The 18,928-nt window shown below is 39.6% G+C and overlaps 1 protein-coding gene across 1 annotated transcript in view; it reads left to right on the forward strand.

Annotated features, from left to right (window-relative positions):
- LOC140476554 (vam6/Vps39-like protein) overlaps positions 1–6,294 on the forward strand; it is a 100,480-nt gene extending 94,186 nt beyond the window's left edge. Inside the window, exon 25 of the mRNA XM_072569337.1 lies at positions 634–6,294. Coding sequence (XP_072425438.1) covers positions 634–715 — 82 coding nt within the window. The 3' untranslated portion in view covers positions 716–6,294. The remainder of the gene's footprint in view (positions 1–633) is intronic.
- Positions 6,295–18,928: the final 12,634 nt, after the last annotated feature.

Here is an 18,928-nt window from a genome sequence, read left to right on the forward strand (position 1 = left end):
TCATCTTCACGACCAAGAATCCTACCATTATCCAAGTATTCTGCATTCCTGTTCCTCCTTCCAAAGTAAATCACCCCATACTTTCCATATTAAGCTCTATTTGCCACCTCTCAGCCTAGCTCTGCAGCTTATCCATGTCTCTCTGTAACCTACAGCATCTTTTGTCACTATCCACAACTCTACTGACCTTAGTTTCATCTGCAAATTTACAAACCCATCCTTCTATGCCCTCAGCCAGGTCATTTATAAAAATGACAAACAGTAGACCAAAACAGATCATTGCAGTACCCCACTAGTAACAACTCCAGGATGAATATTTTCCATCAACCTCTGCGTATGTACATATCCCTTTCCATCACTAAAGTAAACATAACTGAATTGTGGTCATTATCACCAACCTCACCTACCTCCAAATCTAACACCTGGCCAGGTTTGTTACCCAGTACCAAATCTAATGTAGCCTCCCCCCTTGTCCTGCCTGCATACTGTGTCAGGAGACCCTCCTGCACACACTGGACAAAAACTGACCCATCCAAAGTACTTGAACAATAGTATTCCCAGTCAAATTTGGAAAGTTAAAGACCCCATGTTGATTTGCCTAGTTATTTATATTTGTTTTTGTATCTTCTACAGTGCTTTTGCTCGTTACCCGAATGGGGTTGTGGTCCATTATTTCTGTTGCAAAGACCGCAAGGTTTGTCCCACAGAGGCATAGATGTGACCAGTCAAAATCAGGATGCAAGACCCTCCTGTGTTCTCAAAGTCGACATTTGAACAAGATGAACTTTCAGATAGGTGGCCTGACTCTGTATTAGAGGATGAGTGGGCAGATGGTATGCACTGTGTAATATATTGTTAGTTTCATTAATATTGTGTACAGAAACTGATATTGGCATGGATACTCTATACTTACATTTGTGAATTGCTGAGAAACTGGAAACTAATTTCTGTGTACAGTTGTATATTTGATATTTGCCATTTCCAGAAAATAGTTGCACTAGATCCAGAGTCTGAAAGAGCACTGTCTCAGTGCTTCAAGTTTTTTTTAAAGACTCTGTTTTTGGACTTCTCTAGAGATTAAATTCCTGATGAAGAGGTGTGACATTTTGAGGGTTTACCTCAAATCTTCTGTTCAGATTGTAATTTCACCCTTTATTTGCACCTTGCATTTATTATGAGTGTTGTGTGCCTTGTTCTAACATGCAAAAAAAAACTAAGCTTTCATAGTGACGCATTATGTATATAAATAACATGTTCATGACTAGTATGGACTCAACTCCATGCTACACCATTTGTCTTCTGACAGTATTGAAGCCATGCAGCTCATTTGATGATTTCTCTAATTTGGAATCTTGAATCTATATATGTTAACAAGATTGGGTGTATCTTGTAACTTATCTTCACACGTGCTTAGAAGTCTAGTTTGAATTGAAAGAATAATTTTATTGCACAAAATACCACTTTATATTTCTTTCACTTTTAAATCTCACTTATTAAAGTAACTTGTAATTTGAAGTACAAAACCAATCCCCGCCTCTTTTTGGCTGGGAAGCAATTTTGTAGTTGCACTTGATTTGATTCCCTTAATCTGCCTATCTGAATTGAAAGAAGAAACAAAACCCAAGGATTTTTAGCTGCTGATTGCCAGTATTTGAAGTGGAAATTCTGAGTGTATGAATGTCAGATAAGAATATGACTAAGTTCAGTGGTGATCTTCTGCACCTTTCCTCCAGAACTATTGGGCAAAAATCACTACCCAGGCAATATGAACGATCTACCAGAGGACTATGGGACTGCTGCAATCTTGTCTTTTGGTAACAGTCAGTTCTGCTGTAATGCATGTTTCTTCAACGCAAATTGGCTTTAACGCGATTGAAGAATTTAGACCATTATTTGTAAAAAAGCAAACTGTCCTAACCTGTACTGGGTATAATGCGACCCCAGCCCATTAGTTTAAATGGCGCTGCTACAATGAGTTTTTCTTATAACGTGGGATTACATGGAAACGGAACTGTGTTACATCAGAACTGACTGTGTAGTAATGACTAAAAAGGTAAATTTTAAACAGTATTCAAAATGAATAGGAATATTTTTGTGTATCTGGCTAAATGCAATTGGTGATGTCTGGTTGTCAAAATGAATTTGTTCCAGTATAAATCCTGTTGAGTGCTAAGCACCAAGTTTGAATTTTAATATTTAGTGAATGGTTAGGTTTTGGAAATGGGTTTATAGTTTTGTTTCAAAAAATGTTGCTATTTCTAAAGTGGAAGATTTTGAAAATTGTCTTTCTGCACGTTCCCATCTGAATCCTATTCATGCCATCTATTCCAATGAGCTGGGATACTGTAAAATCACGTAAATACTGATCAATTATTTGCTTTTGACAACACTTTTAAGAACAATATGTGGAAACATATGAAGACTGGAAAATGGAGTTTGAAGAAGTAATTTGTTATTGATTATTCAAAGGATCCTGATAGTAAGCCTCAAGGGTACAAAACATCCATGTCAGTTTTGCATGTCAGACTTTCAGTACACTATTCTGAATTGTTGTGTTGATCCTAAATTTAGGATTAATGTAAGTACTCGAGTAATAGTCAAATTTTTTCGACGACCTTTTAAGATTATATTCATGCCTGTCAAAATTCATACCATATTGTTAGCAGAAGCCCAACTATCTCTAAACGAATAAAGAAAAATGAACAACTAATTACAGTAATTCTGAAAACCCGAAGTGGAACACAACAGCCAGCGGACTAGAAGACTGGGAGCATAGCGAAACAACCGGCAGACTGGAAAGCTGGAGTGGGACGTGACGACCAGCACACTGATTCATCTGTTATCTTATGAAGAACTACAGTCGACTTTTGCATGAGAGCGACAATATCGAGTATATACGTTAATTCCTAATGGCCGCCTTGCATTATTGCATTTCAACTTGGAGCCCCCAAGTTGAAAAATAGAAAATAGACCGAAGCTTGCTTGCATGGCAAACCTCCGTAAAATTATCAGCTGGACAAAGGAAAAACAAGCAGGTTAAGGAAGTTGTGGATATCAATAAACTGAATTCTGTCTTCTGGAGAACAAACAAAACTCCAGACTGACCATAGATCTGCATCATGTCTAAATGTTGGAGTGCTCACCTACTTAAATTGGGATAATATCTGGAAGAACAGAAATAATTTGGAGGGCAGAGATAAGGAATTAATCATGGATAAAATATTTAAATGGACTGTTTGTGCAACAGATGACATCACGTTAACAATACAGCAAGTCCTCATTTAAAGTTTTATAGGGTTCCTGAAAATGAAAACTTTCAGTGAAACATTGTTGCAGTTGGGTTTCGCCTGACCTATTTTATCAGAGCAAAACAATTATACCAAGTTTAAATATTTTACATTATTTCATTCACCAAATGTAGAAATTTAGTAATGTATAAAAAGATGAACAATAAAAATGTAACTTGCTACTTATAGTACCTTCTTTTCACCAGTATTCCTGCTTCCTAACCCTTCTGCTCCTTTTCCTCCTGGTTGGTCCAGACCCTTCGTGAGTCATGGCCTCTGGGAGGCATGGTGGCACAGTGGTTAGCACTGCTGCCTCACAGCGCCAGAGACCTGGGTTCAATTCCCGACTCAGGCGACTGACTGTGTGGAGTTTGCACATTCTCCCCGTGTCTGCGTGGGTTTCCTCCGGGTTCTCCGGTTTCCTCCCACAGTCCAAAGATGTGCAGGTTGGGTGAATTGGTCATGCTAAATTGCCCATAGTGTTAGGTAAAGGGGTAAATGTTGGGGAATGGGTGGGTTGCGCTTTGGCAGGTCGGTGTGGACTTGTTGGGCCGAAGGGCCTGTTTCCACACTGTAAGTAATCTAATCTAATCTTTGCTCTGACCATTTCTCCTGGTTTACGTTCCCACTCAAGATCCAGAAGCTGGAGCTGCAGTGTTATCGAAGTGAGAGTCCTGATTGTTCTGGGGCTTCTGCAGTATTTTTTCAAATGCTCCCACTTGCGTCTCCTTAACCCTCACCTTGAGCATGGTTTGGGAGAAGGCAGGAGCAGCTTTGAAAATAATTTGATCACATGAATTACAAAAGACCCAGCATCTCTCAACCATAGGTGCTTGCACTTCCACAATATCAGACCCTCAGCTTTGGATAAAATCTGGATCATGAATGGGAATGCAGAGATGTAAGTAGAGCATGGGTGAGCTAAGGAGTGAGAATAAGGTTATAACCCATACGTTGACAAGGGAGAAGCCATCACCTGAAGCTTCAAGGTGGAGAAAGAGGACAACTGAGGACAAGGAGCAAATGCAGTGTCAATACTTTTGTGCAGGAATCAATGTTAAAACATTGTTAAAATCAATGTTAAAAATCTTGCAATGCTGAACAGGATGATGGGCCCAATTAACTTTCTGACGTTAAAGTGAAATTATATTGAACAGGGTAACTTTAAATGAGATCTTTCTGTATTACATTAAGCACCATGCAAAGAATAAAGGAATTTGATTGATTAGTGACGATTAGGCACCAATTTTTAAAAATTTAACGGTGACACGGAGAATGTGGCAGCTTGATATTGCTTTCTATATTTACTGAATTTGGATCTGTGTGATCATGTTTGAATTTTTCTGTGTTTCATATTTTGTACTTAAAGTTGTCCAGTATATGCTTGTAAGAATTTTTTATTAACTATCCAGAATGAAGCATCAATGGCCAAGTGGAATTCAGCTCTGACTGGGTCTTGACTTCCATTTTTTGCTATCAATAGAATTTTGAATTTAGTTGGGATAACTTCCATTCGGTTATACATGTTTGCATATTCACCAAAAAAAACTTCATTATTTACAATAGATTGATATTTGTTTGTTTATTTTGAAAGGTCCTGTAAAAAAAAACACTTGTACTAAACAAGCTAAAGTGGAATTTCTGGATAGAGAGAATGCATTTGTTTTCCCAGGACTGTTTGCATGTTATTGTGACCATTGCGATCCCTTTATCTGCCACATCTGTGTTTTTGCAGCAAAAGTAAAAGTTGGGTAATGTTATTGCCTAATCTGCTAAATTTCTGACTCATTAAAATATAGTGCTCCTTTTTACCTGAAATTTGTCTGAACATAGATAATTTTTAAAACCTTTCCTCTTCCTGAGAGAAATCAAAAGTTGGTCATTCAAGGTCACTGACTTTTAAGGTTATGTTTAGTACCACATTAGCATTTTTCCTGTGCCTCCCCTCCCAAGTAAAAGATAGAATATTGAAATTCTAGGCACCTCATTGGTAGAAATAGTTTGTGTTCTTACCTCAAGATTTGATTGTTGTATTTACAAAACCTTCCAATTCTGCAATAGATTTGTGCTTGACTTGTGAAGTAAGCCTGTGTTCGGTAAAATGATCGCATCTAATACAATTTTGGGACAGGATAAGACTAGATCATAGTCTACGTATAGGGATTTTCATTATTCCAACGGGCAAATATGCAACCAATAATCATAATTAGGTTCACATATGAATTGTGTCTCCAAATCTAAGTATTGGAGAACATTTGGCACCTGTGAATCCACACTTCTACATTAGTGCCTTCAGTACATGATGGAAGTAAGCAAGGTGGTACAAGTACTTATAAACCATAAGTTACAGCTTAGTTTTACTATAGTTAATGTTGTGAATATTGCCATAATTTTCTCTCCCAGTTCCTCCACTGAACAATAGCTGTCAACCTCTTCTCACAGCAGGTCCCGCCAAATGTAAAGTGAAGTTGACTCTTCAACTGCAAAGTGCATGGATGCAGTGGCTGTTAACAGATTTAGTGACTTGAACTTGCAATTTTCTGAATCAAAATATGGGAGTATAAAATATTAATGAAATAAAAGACACAATACAATAGAGAAATAACTCTCATAGTTTTTTAAAAATGATCTGAAGTGCCTAAATGTGGAGGGGAGAAAAACATTTTCATCGACTGCCATTACATTTCTAGTTAGTCTTAACTACTGCACACCATTCTGATCTTCTCTCTTATTGCAAGGCATTGCTATGGAGATGTTAAGGAATAAAACTTGAAGGGAAAATACTGTCAATATTAACAACAAATGCTTTTCAGTTACTTTTGGAAAAATCAACTCTTCTCTGCTCACACTCCAGAAGTTCTACGTTTTGATAGTGCAATGTCACACCTAACCTCTAATGATTGAAAAGCTTGTGCACTTTTTAGTCTTTTTAGAAATTAAAGATTTGCTCAACAGCGATTCTGATGACTTCTATATTTTGTGTTCATCTCAAATGCTTTTGTATTATTTTAAGCTATATTTGTTCGTTTGTATAAATGAAAATCATTTTTATGTTCCATTTTACTTGTCCTGCTTTACTGAAAAAAAAATAGAAAATGAAATAGCAAAGAATGCTTACGACTCTAAATATTGTTTGGTTATAGAAATGCATTTTTGGGAAATCATGGCATGTGCATTTAATGTAATTCTTCATAAAAATATTTAGTTTCATAGTGTAAGCTCATTTAGGTTCTCTCTTTTGAAACAGAAATTAGAATGCAGTAACAGCTACAATATCCCTGGCTTCAGGAATTACTAACTGTTGAACTGAAAGTGCCCATATGTTAAGATGTCAGCTGAGTGGTGAGGCTTAGCTATAATAACGTCTGAAGGCACGTAAATTCTAAGCACTGATTGACTCCAACCATAAGTGAAATATGAGAAGGCAGTCCATTGCTTACCTAGTTAAGGCCTTTAAAAAGAGGCTAAAAAGAAGCTAAAATTGAGATTTAATGCAATGAGCAATTGTTTTCACTCTTTTTCATTGAGAGAAATATTTATGTTATAAGAAATTACTGGATTAGCATTTACAATAATTTTGACTAGTTGGTTTATTTTTGCCAAATTACACAGCTTTGAATCATATAAATCCTATATGGAGTCATAGAGATGTACAGCGTGGAAACAGACCCTTCGGTCCAACCCGTCCATGCCGACCAGATATCCCAACCCAGTCTAGTCCCACCTACCAGTACCCGGCCCGTATCCCTCCAAACCCTTCCTATTCACATACCCATCCAAATGCCTCTTAAATGTTGCAATTAAACCAGCCTCCACCACTTCCTCTCGCAGCTCATTCCATACACGTACCACCCTCTGTGTGAAAAAGTTTTCCCTTAGGTCTCTTTTATATCTTTCCCCTCTCACCCTAAACCTTTGCCCTCTAGTTCTGGATTCCCTGACCCCATGGAAAAGACTTTGCCTATTTACCCTATCCATGCCCCTCATAATTTTGTAAACCTCTATAAGGTCACCCCTCAGACTCTGCTCCAAGGAAAACAGCCCCAGCCTCTTCAGCCTCTCCCTATAGCTCAAATCTTCCAACCCTGGCAACATCCTTGTAAATCTTTTCTGAACCCTTTCAAGTTTCACAACATCTTTCCGATAGGAAGGAGACCAGAATTGCACACAATATTCCAACAGTGGCCAAACCAATGTCCTGTACAGCGCAACATGACCTTCCAACTCCTGCACTCAATACTCTGGCCAATAAAGGAAAGCATACCAAATGCTGCCTTTACTATCCTATCTACCTGCGACTCCACTTTCAAGGAGCTATGAACCTGTGACTCCAAGATCTGTTTGTACTGTAACGCTCCTTAGGACCTTGCCATTAAGTGTATAAGTCCTGCTAAAATTTGCTTTTCCAAAATGCACCACCTTGCATTTATCTGAATTAAACTCCATCTGCCTCTTCTCAGCCCATTGGCCCATCTGATCAAGACCCTGTTGTAATCTGAAGTAACCCTCTTCACTGTCCACTGCACCTCCAATTTTGGTGTCATCTGCAAACTTACTAACTGTACCTGTTATGCTCACATCCAAATCATTTATGTAAATGACAAAAAGTAGAGGACCCAGCACCGATCCTTGTGGCACTCCATTGGTCACAGGCCTTCGGTCTGAAAAACAACCCTCCACCACCACCCTCTGCCTTCAACCTTTGAGCCAGTTCTGTATTCAACTAGCTAGCTCTCCCTGTATTCCATGAGATCTAACCTTGCTAATTAGTCTCCCATAGGGAGCCTTGTGGTACACCTTACAGAAGTCCATATAGATCACATCTACAGCTCTGCCCTCATCAATCCTCTTTGTTACTTCCTCAAAAAACTCAAGTTTGTGAGACATGAAGCCATGTTGACTATCCCTAATCAGTCCTTGCCTTTCCAAATGCATATACATTCTGTCCCTCAGGATTCCCTCCAACAACTTGCCCACCACCAACGTCAGGCTCACTGGTCTATAGTTCCCTGGTTTGTCCTTAACACCCTTCTTAAATAATGACACCACATTAGCCAACCTCCAGTCTTCCGGCACCTCACCTTTGACCATCAATGATACAAATATCTCAGCAAAAGGCCCAGCAATCACTTCTCTAGCTTCCCAAAGAGTTCGAGGGTATACCTGATCAGCTCCTGAGGATTTATCCACCTTTGTGTTTCAAGACATCCTGCACTTCCTCCTCTGTAATTTGGATATTTTGCAAAGTGTCACTATCTGTTTCCCTACAGACTATATCTTCCATATCCTTTTCCACAGAAAATACTGATTCAAAATACTCGTTTAGTATCTCCCCCATTTTCTGTGGCTCCACACAAAGGCCGCCTTGCTGATCTTTGAGGGACCCTATTTTCTCCCTGGTTACCCTTTTGTTCTTAATGTATTTGTAAAAACCCTTTGGCAAATAGCTTTGGATTCTCCTTAATTCTATCTCATGTCCCCGTTTTGCCCTCCTGATTTTTCTGTCTCAAGTATACTCCTACTGCCTTTATATTCTTCTAAGGATTCACTTGATCTATCCTATCTATACCTTACATATGCTTCCTTCTTTTAACCAAACCCTCAATTTCTTTAGTCATCCAGCATTCCCTATACCTACCAGCCTTTCCTTTCACCCTAACAGAAATGTACTTTCTCTGGATTCTCATTATCTCATTTCTGAAGGCTTCCCATTTACCAGTCGTACCGTTACCTGTGAATATCTGCCCCCAATCAGCTTTCGAACATTCTTGCCTAATACGCCAAAATTGGCCTTTCTCCAATTTAGAACTTCAGCTTTTAGATCTGGTCTATCCTTTTCCATCACCATTTTAAATCTAATAGAGTTATGGTCGCTGGCCCCAAAGTGCTCCCCCACTGACACCTCAGTCACCTGACCTGTCTTATTTCCCAAGAGTAGGTCAAGTTTTGCACCTTCTGTAGTAGGTACATCCACATACTGAATCAGAAAATTTTCTTGTACACACTTAACAAATTCCTTTCCATCTAAACCCTTAACACTATGGTAGTCCCAGTCTATATTTGGAAAGTTAAAATCCCCTACCTTAATAATAGGGTGGTTCTTACAGATAGCTGAGATCTCCTCACAAGTTTGTTTCTCAATTTCCGTCTGACTATTAGGAGATCTATAATACAATCCCAATAAAGTGATCATCCTTTCTTATTTCTCAGTTCCACCCAAATAACTTCCCTGGATGTATATCGAAAACACCACTCCCCCTCCTCTCTTGCTTCATGAAGCATTTGTATCCTGGCACATTAAGCTGCCAGTCCTGTCCATCCCTGAGCCATGTTTCTGTAATTGCTATGATATCCTAGTCCCATGTTCCTAACCATGCCCTGAGTTCATCTGCCTTCCCTGTTAGGCCCCTTGCATTGAAATAAATGCAGTTTAATTTTTAGTCCTACCTTGTCCCTGCCTGCCCTGACTGTTTGACTCACTTCTGATCTCAACTGTACCAGTCTCGGATTGACCTCTTTCCTCACTATCTCCCTGGGTCCCACCCACTTACTAGTTTAAATCCTCCCAAGCAGCTCCAGCAAATTTCCCTCCTATTATATTTGTCCCCTTTCAATTTAGGTGCAATCTGTCCTTCTTGTACAGGTCATTTCTACCCCAAAAGAAATTCCAATCATCCAAAAAATGTGAATCCTTCTCCCATACACCAGCTCCTCAACCATGCATTCATCTTCTCTATCCTTCAATTCCTGCTCTCACTAGTTTGTAGCACCAGGAGTAATCCAGGTATTACTACTCTTGAGCACCTCCTTTTTAAGTTCCTCTCTTACTCTCTCTAATCTCCCTTCAGACTCTCAACCTTTTCCCTTTTTATGTCATTAGTTCCAATGTGGACAGTGACCTCTTGCTGGCCCCTCTCCCCCGTGAGAACATAGTGCACCCTCTCTGAGACATCCTTGATCCTGGCACCAGGGAAGCAACACGCCATTCTGATTTTTTGCTGCTGACCACAGAAACATTCGTTTATACCTTAGACTAGAGAATCCCCTAACACAATTGATCTCTTGGAATCTGACATACCCCTTGTTGCATTAGAGCCAGTGTCGATACCAGAAACTTGGCTGTTCGTGTTACGCTCCCCTGAGACTCCATTCCACCTTCCTCCCACCCACCCAACCCCCCTGACATTTTCCAAAACAGCATACTTGTTTGAAATATCTTCAGTTAACTTGCATGCTGAGAGGTTGCTTGCCAGCCATGCTGTTGCTCTCGAACAAAGGTAAGATGATGGCATGCAGCATGTTAATTAGCAAACAGTCCATTTTTTTAGGTTGTTTTGCAATTTTTTTTTAAATCAGTTGGCAAAGAGCAGTGCTGTTGATGTGAATTTCTGCTAAATATCAATAGACTGGATGGTGGGTTCCTGATCTTTAACGGGGGAATTGAAGTCTGGGAGTAATAATGTCTCAAGGAGAGAATATCCGATTGGAGGACGAACCTAAATATATCTAGTCTTTTGCTCCATACTGTACTTTGTCATGGCAATTTAGCACAGCTTAAGCTTAACTCTAGAAGTAGTTCACTCAGATAAGTGTTTGGTCAACATTGAGGACAGTAAATTTTAGAATAAACTAACAATAAACCTAAACAAACTGAAGGGGAGGGACAATAGAGATATGAAACCAGCTATCAACATAAGTTTGAATGTATCTTGGAAATGATATGAGTGGCTGGAAAGCAGGTGCAATCTCAGAAGTTTTAAGGTACTGTGCAGCTGTGCCACTGACCAAGTGGACTGAACTGCAGTCCCCTCCCAGGATTGGCTGGGATGCTACAATTTCAAAGCCTATAAGCAAAAGAAAGGGTTAGCAGTCAAGATTCTCAGTCATGTCCACTATTTATGCAATCTAATTGACTCAATTTTTAGTCCATTCTTTGAGCTGTTCTTCCATAAATAGCCTGCTGACATTCAGTTCTGTGTTCACAAGTTAAATAATGCCCACCTTTGTGACTTCAGGCTTGTACTGGTTCCCATGTGGCTTTATTGCTGCAAATGTTAGAAACGTCAATGAAAAAAGCTGGAAAATTTGTAAGGAAATGGGAAGAAAATATCTGCCTTTGATCATGCATCAGAATATCACTATCACAATTAGCAGGAAATGTAAAAAAAAAACTACCCTGTGACTCTGGTACTATTTTAGCTGGCTTTGGTTATACATATAAGTCATGCAGCACTGTACCATAATGGTTATATTACTGAATAGCACAGAAGTATGGATTAATGATCTGGATATATGAGTTCAAGTCCCACCATACCAACTGGGGAATTGAAATTGTTAATTATGTAAAACTATAATTAAATAAAGTTATTATTAATAATGGTGATCATGTCATTAAAAATGTCTGGTTTTGCAGTGCTGTTCAGGGAATGAAATCTGGCATTCTCACTTACTTTGGCTTTCAAATTATTTTAGACCCATAGCAGTATAGTGCTGCCCTCTGAAATAGTCAGTTATAATAAACTGCTATGAAAATAGCTAATAAGAATAAACCAACTGATCTGAGGGTTGGAACAGTTTAGAAGTCAATGAGAAAAAACTATAGGGTTGATTCAGAAGGACAAAGTAGAGTATGAGTATAAACCTGCAGAAAGGATAAGAACTGACTAAAAGTTTCTATAAGCATGTAAAGAGAAAAATATGTCCCTGATAGAAACAGATAAACAATGGGGAACACAAATGGCTGACAAACTACTAAATTCATACTTCACTTCTGTCTTTTCACAAAGGAGGCCACAAGTAATGTACTGGAAATTATGGGGAACACGGTTTAGTGAGAGGGAGACTGAAGCAAATCTGTATTAATCATAGAATCCCTACAATGGGGAAACAGACTATTTGGCCCCACAAGTCCACATCAACCCTCCAAAGAGTAACCCACCCAGACCCATTCTCTTAATCTATGCTCTACATTTCCCATCACTCATGCACCAAACCTACACATCCGTGACCACTATGGCAATTTAGCATAGCCAATTCACCTATCCTGCACATCTTTGGATTGTGGGAGGAAACTGGAACACCCGGAGGAAACCCACACAGACACTGAGAGAATGTGCCAATTTCACAAAGACAGTCGCTGGAATCGAACCCAGGTCCCTGACTCTGTGAGACAGCAGTGCTAACCACTGAGCCACCATGCCACCCATTAATGGAGAAATTAATGGGATTGAAGGCTGATAAATCCCGAGAGCCTGACAATCTATGTTCAAGAGTACTTAATGAAGTGCTCCTTGAAATTGTGGATGCCATGGTGGTCATCTTCAACTGTAAAATTAGCTCACATGGGATTGAAGGGTACTGTATTGAGATGGATAGAAAATTGGTTAGCAGGCCAAAAACAAAGAGTAGGAATAAATTAGTCTATTTCTGAGTGGTAGGCAGTGACTAATGGAATACTAGAGGTTCAGTGCTAGGACTGCAACTATTCACAATATATGTTAATGATTTATATGAGGGAACTAAATGTATTATCTCAAAATTTGCAGAGGGCACCAAGCTGGGTGGCAGAGTGAGCTGCAAGAGGGATGCTGAGATGTTGCAGTGAGAGTTGGGTAGGCTGAGTGACTGGGCAAATGCACAGCAGATGCAATATAATATGGATAAATGTGATGTTATCTATTTTAGTATCAAAAATAGCAAGGCAAATTGATTTTTGGCCATAAATTGAAAGAGGGGAATGTTGAGCGGGACCTGAAGGTCCTTGTACATCAATTGCTGAAAGCCAACACACAGGTGCAGCCGGCAGTAAAGAGGACAAACAACTTTGGCTTTCATAGTGAGAGGATTCCAGTGCAGGAACAAAGATACCTTGCTGCAGGAGAAAGTGAGGACTGCAGATGCTGGAGATCAGAGTCTAGAGTGTCTTGCCAGAAAAGCACAGCAGGTCAGGCAGCATCCAAGGAGCTGGAGAATCAACATTTCGGGCATAAGCCCTTCATTCCTGATCTTGCTGTCTTGCCGTAGGGCATTGGTGAGGCCACACCTGGAATAGTGTGTGCAATTTTGCTCTCCTCTGATAAAGAAGACTCTTGCAAAAGAGAGTGCAGCAAGAAGTTTACCAAATTGATTCCTGGGTGGCCAGGTTAATGTATGTTGAGAGATTGAGTCAGTTAGGATTGTATTCACTGGAGTTTAGAAGAACAAGGAGGGTATCTCCTTGAAACCTGTAAGATTTTAACAGGAAAAGGCAGGTTAGATGCAAGAAGTGGGGGAGACCAGAACCAGAGTTAATAGTTTAAGAATAAGCCAACTGAGATGAAAAATTTCTTCACCTAGAAAGTGATCAGCTTGTGGAATTCACTCTCACAAAATGTGCTTGAGAACAAAACATGTTTTCAAGAAGGAGATAGATACAGCTCTTGTGGCTAAAGAGATCAAGGGATATGAAGGGAGGAGAGGCTTTGACTCTTGAGCTTGATGCTCACCTGTGATTATAATGAATGATGAAGCAGGCTCAAGGGGCAGTTGGCCTACTCCTGCTCCTATCTTCTATGTTTCTATGTAAATATTTTGCCATTAAAGTTGATTAAATGTTACCACCCACCCTCCCATAACTATGAAAAATAGTCACCTATTTTGATCATGTCTAGATTCTATAGGTCTCAGTCCATGGCTTCCTGTTACTTAGAGTTGAAGTTCTCCAATCACAGTTTTTTCATCTTCGTGGAAGTCCATCTACCATGATCATACAAACCTTCAATTTTTTTCCACCAGTTTCCACCAGTCTTTTCGATTTGAATTATTATACTCTTAGTTCCATATTTAATTCAGTTTCTTCAGGCAAAAGAACCAACATGGGTCCTATCTACACTATTTTTATTGCTTATGTGGAAATCATCTAGTTTTTGTTACTTTTCCTGTTCTTGCTCTGATCTCTGGTATTTCATTGAACTTCTTGGAGAATTTCTTTACCATTTCCTATTTCCACCTTTGTATTTTTTTGGCCCATTTACTTGTCCCATTTCCTATCTGGACTTGTCTCTACTTATTATTAATTTCCATTACTATATTTTGTTGTATTATCAATAATTTCCAGACATCATACTCGAGAGTGAAGTAAAAAACATGCTTCGACGCTTGCCTGCCTTAGACCACATCTGAGACCTAGCCCAAGTTTGTGCAAGACCTATCTCCTCTCACAATGGGTCAAAATCTATATGACCCTTTTGTCATATCTATTGGGACGTGAAAGGTATTAAAATTGTTAAAACAGCTTTGGTTTAAAAAATTGGTTTTGCTGGATTTCAAAACGAATTCCACAAATCACATGATTTACAAGTTGGCCAAAAGTTCTGAAAGCTTCTGACAGTATGTAGAAGGGGAATATAGAAGGGGAAGACTGATTACTCTTATGGGATTTTTCATCTATTGTTTGACTATCACACAAAACATCTTAACAAAGAGGGTTCAGACTCCCAGCTTCCAAGTCCAATTCAATAATGCAAGGGGCATCTTGAATCTCATTGTGCTTGCAGTTGTGCTGAAAGAAGCTATCCATCTCCTAAGATATATTATGTCGATTTCCCCAGGGAGGTGGAAACTCCTTTGTAAATGTGAAGAGTTTAGTAATGGCTATCCATTATCTGGCTGTGTCTGGCATTGTGATTTAAACACCTCTGAAATTTGAGAGATTTGATCAATATTTCTGAACTTTTGAGGTGTTTTGCTGTGAAACTCCTTACAGAGGACTGCACCAGATCTAGACTCTGAACTAAGCTGAAGGCTATAACTCCCTCAAATACCTGTTTACCAAAGGGATCTTGATGTACCTAGAAAACCAATGATCTCCTATCTACTAACATTGTCAGGAACTCCCATCTCATTTTTGTGGCCTTATCACCAACTGTGAAAGAATTCTTTGACCGCACATTGCAGCCATCCAGACTCTGATCTTAAAGTTAACTGATAACTGCTACTATATTTTTTTTGGTTTCAATAATCACAGATGTGAAACCCTGCTCCTGAACATGTACTCAAGAAAGATATGGTGTATGTGTGAAGCCACATAAAACAGGATTGAATATGTGGAATAAATCATCCTGTCACTTTAAAAATTGACTTCAAACAATTAGGGTCTTGGGAAATATGCCTCAGTCTTTTCAAAATTAAACCAATCTGTGGATGGAATGAGCTGCCAGAGGAAGTGCTGGAGGCTGGTACAATTGCAACATTTAAAAGGCATTTGGATGGGTAGATGAATAGGAAGGGTTTGGAGGGATATGGGTCAGGTGCTGGCAGGTGGGACTAGATTGGGTTGGGATATCTGGTCGGCATGGACGGGTTGGACTGAAGGGCCTGTTTCCATGCTGTACATCTCTATTGACAGAGTTATGGCAGGGAAATAAAAGGACTCGATCTGTGTACTGTATTCTGTAATGCTTTGTGTAATTTAATTGTGACTGACATCTACTCATAAAAGCTAAAAACACCAGTTTAGGAAGTGCTTGTGCATGCTCAATAAGCCTTCCTTTAACACACATATTACAACTAAAGTCAGATGCATGCACCAATTTCCTTTCTAGTCAACTCCACTAGTTCAATCCAATTTTAAATTTAGCCATGTGATGATATGGCTAATTGCATAGATTTTAAACTTTATCTCGCTTAATATTAGAAGCATTTCAGGCATGTTTCTTTCATCAACAAAGAATAACTAGTTTATTGCAAATAAAACCTTGGGCTGTCCAAAATGATGATGTGATAGCAGTGCTGCATGCAAGCTCTTACCTGCTCCCATCTGCTTTCTTTTTCTTTCGCTTTTTTTCATTTCATTTTTGTTTTCTTCAGCGGCATCGGTGCCGCAGTGAGAGCAGGTCATGTGCAGAATAATGGCAGCCTTCCAGCAATTGGACGCTGCAGCACCACTGACGTCTTCCCTGCATTCAGGGCCAGCAGCTATGGATTCTTCAAGATGGTGGTACCGGTGAGACAATATCTCTGAGGATTCTTGATATGGTGGCGGCCTGACCTGGCAGCGGAACTGGGGTCTCCTGGTGTTGGCCAGACAGCAACGACAGCATGGTATGCCTGAAGAGGGAACTCCTGGCGTCATCAAGGCAGCAGCAGAGTCAGGAACTCCTGGGTGGAAGGTGAGTGTGGCTTCAGCATGGGACTTGGTGTCGACAAGGTAGGCCCAGTAGCAAAGCAACGGTAACTAAAGAGTAGTGACTCCTATGTTGGGCCCTGCACAGACTGTGTCAAGGTGGTGGAGGAGGGGCAGCGACGCAGGTGTTGTGTCGCTGGTGAGCTGACTTGGGATTCATGGAGGTGGCAGAACAAAGACAGACTTTCTTTCAGTTATATTTTTTACTCTTTATTGTTTAACATCTGTCACCATTTTGAATAGTTTGTGTTGTATTTACTGTATTATTCACTATAAAATGCAAGTGACCAATTATTCAATCATTCAAATTCAAATTAACTATGCAATGATTATTGACAGAAAAGCATTTAGACTGTGCAAAAAAAAAACATGTTAAGTTTGGAGTGTCAAATCATAGAATCCCTACAGTACAGAAACCGGCCATTTGGCGCAACAAGTCCATACCGACCCTCCAAGTCCATACTAGACCCATTCCTCTACACTATTATTCTATGTTTCCCCTGACTAATGCACCTAACCAAAAAAAATCCCTGATCAGTACGGGCAATTTAGCTTTATCAATTCACCTGACCTGCACATCTTTGAACTGTGGGAAGAACCCGGAGGAAACCCACGCAGACACAGGGCGAGTGTGCAAACCCCACACAGACAGCCACTCGAGGATGGAATTGAACGCAGGTCCCTGGCACTGTGAGGCAGCAGTGCCAACCATTGAGCCATCGTGCCATCCTTGTACTTATAGTTGAAAATTTTGTGCATAAAAATGTATTTTTAATTTTACATTTTAGAAAAAGTCTGAACGCATCCACTTCATGCCTGAAACTGGATCGATCGGATCATCGTGCATTTAGACAATTTCAGGCAAACCCTTAGTCATGCGTATACAGCCCATTTTAGTGCATTGGGTAGAAATTGTCATATTGGAGGTTTTTAAGAAACTTTCCTTTAAGAAATTCCTTCTTTTGTAGATCAGGTGACTATTCCCTTATCCATCCATTTCCTCCACCTTCACAGTCTTTTGCCCTTCCATTTAAGCTGTAGGTTTGTGGTATTCAATAAGTTCACCTGTTAAAAAAATACCCTTCTTAAAAGTATTCCCTTAACTAAAAAAAAATCTGATGCTCAAGTGTTTAAGTTTCAGTTTGTAGTTTGATAGTAATGCTGGCTGGTTCTTGCCTGAGCAAAGGATTGTACCAGGATCCCTTTTTTTTTGCCTCCCTCCATGAATTCTGCCTGTTGTCAGATCTTCAAGTTAAAGTGAAAAGTCTTCTCCTTGTTATTGTTTAATTTCCGCACTTGGTGAATGTCCCCCAGTTGGGGGAAAAAAATGAAATTGTATTTAAAGTGTTAATTTAAGTGTTAAGTGTTAATTAAAGTGTTAATTTAGCCTGGCTTCAGTCATTGCAGCATACCTACCATCGGTTACCATCGGTTCCTGCCATTCTGTAACGTTTTTGTTTTGAATGCTTTCTGTGCTTCAATTTCAGCAGGGTTTTTAAATAACCACACAAAGAAAGGACGTGATCAGAGTTGTCAAATCCAGCATGTTAGGCAAGAGATGAAGATAGGCAAAAGCCACTGTTGAAAGTCAGTAGTAATGTTCGGAGTGCTGTGAACAGGCTGCAGAAGGATAATATGCTGAGTCACAACGTCAGCGGAAGAAAGGCATGCTAAAAGTGCTTATTTCCCAGTCCTGTTAATATGAGGCATTATATCTGCATGCTGCTCCAAAATCTGGGCATGTCTGTTGAACTGAGGTTAAGAGACATAAGGAAAAGTTTGTTAGGTTGTATTCTAGCTTCCGAATCATTTTACCTAACTATTCCTTCCGTTTTGTCGATAAGTACTTTGTGTTCATTTCCAAAAGAGACAGATGAAGCAAACCATGTAAGTTTTGAGTGTTGGAAGTAGCGAGTAGTGAAGGATGAATAGGTTTAGTTTCTTTGAAAGTAGATGAATCACTAGGCTTGGATTAATAGCCCAAATCTTCCAAATGCAACATTCATCATTAAATTTCTACTCATCCCTTTTTTTTAAACTCTCTTTCCATTCCCCGTATTTCCAAGCTCACTTTGTAATGCTGGGGATTTCGGAAATGCACAGAGTATCTTTTCATCAAACTGAATCCAAGTACTGTAGGTGAATCAGGGAAGCCAAGTCACATTCCTTTTTTTAAAAAGAAGAGCAGTAACTACTCTGGTAAATTCATCTATTTACTAACGTGCTGGACAGCTATGGGGCATTTACACTCAATGTAAGTGGATAAGGGGATGGAAGGGTTAAGCTATGTGAGTAAGGAGCAATATGCATAGGGTGACAGGGTGGGTCAGGGACAAGAGAGGATAAACGAGGTGGATTGGGAGTGGAACAGAGGAAAAGTATCAAGGAGGAGTGGGACAGAAAGGGATAAAGGCTACAAATGAGGATCTTGTTTTATACTTAACCAGGATTGGATGTTTGGGAGGGATGCTTTGGGTCA

This window comes from Chiloscyllium punctatum, chromosome 4 (assembly GCF_047496795.1).
Source record: "Chiloscyllium punctatum isolate Juve2018m chromosome 4, sChiPun1.3, whole genome shotgun sequence".
Lineage (NCBI taxonomy): Eukaryota > Metazoa > Chordata > Chondrichthyes > Orectolobiformes > Hemiscylliidae > Chiloscyllium > Chiloscyllium punctatum.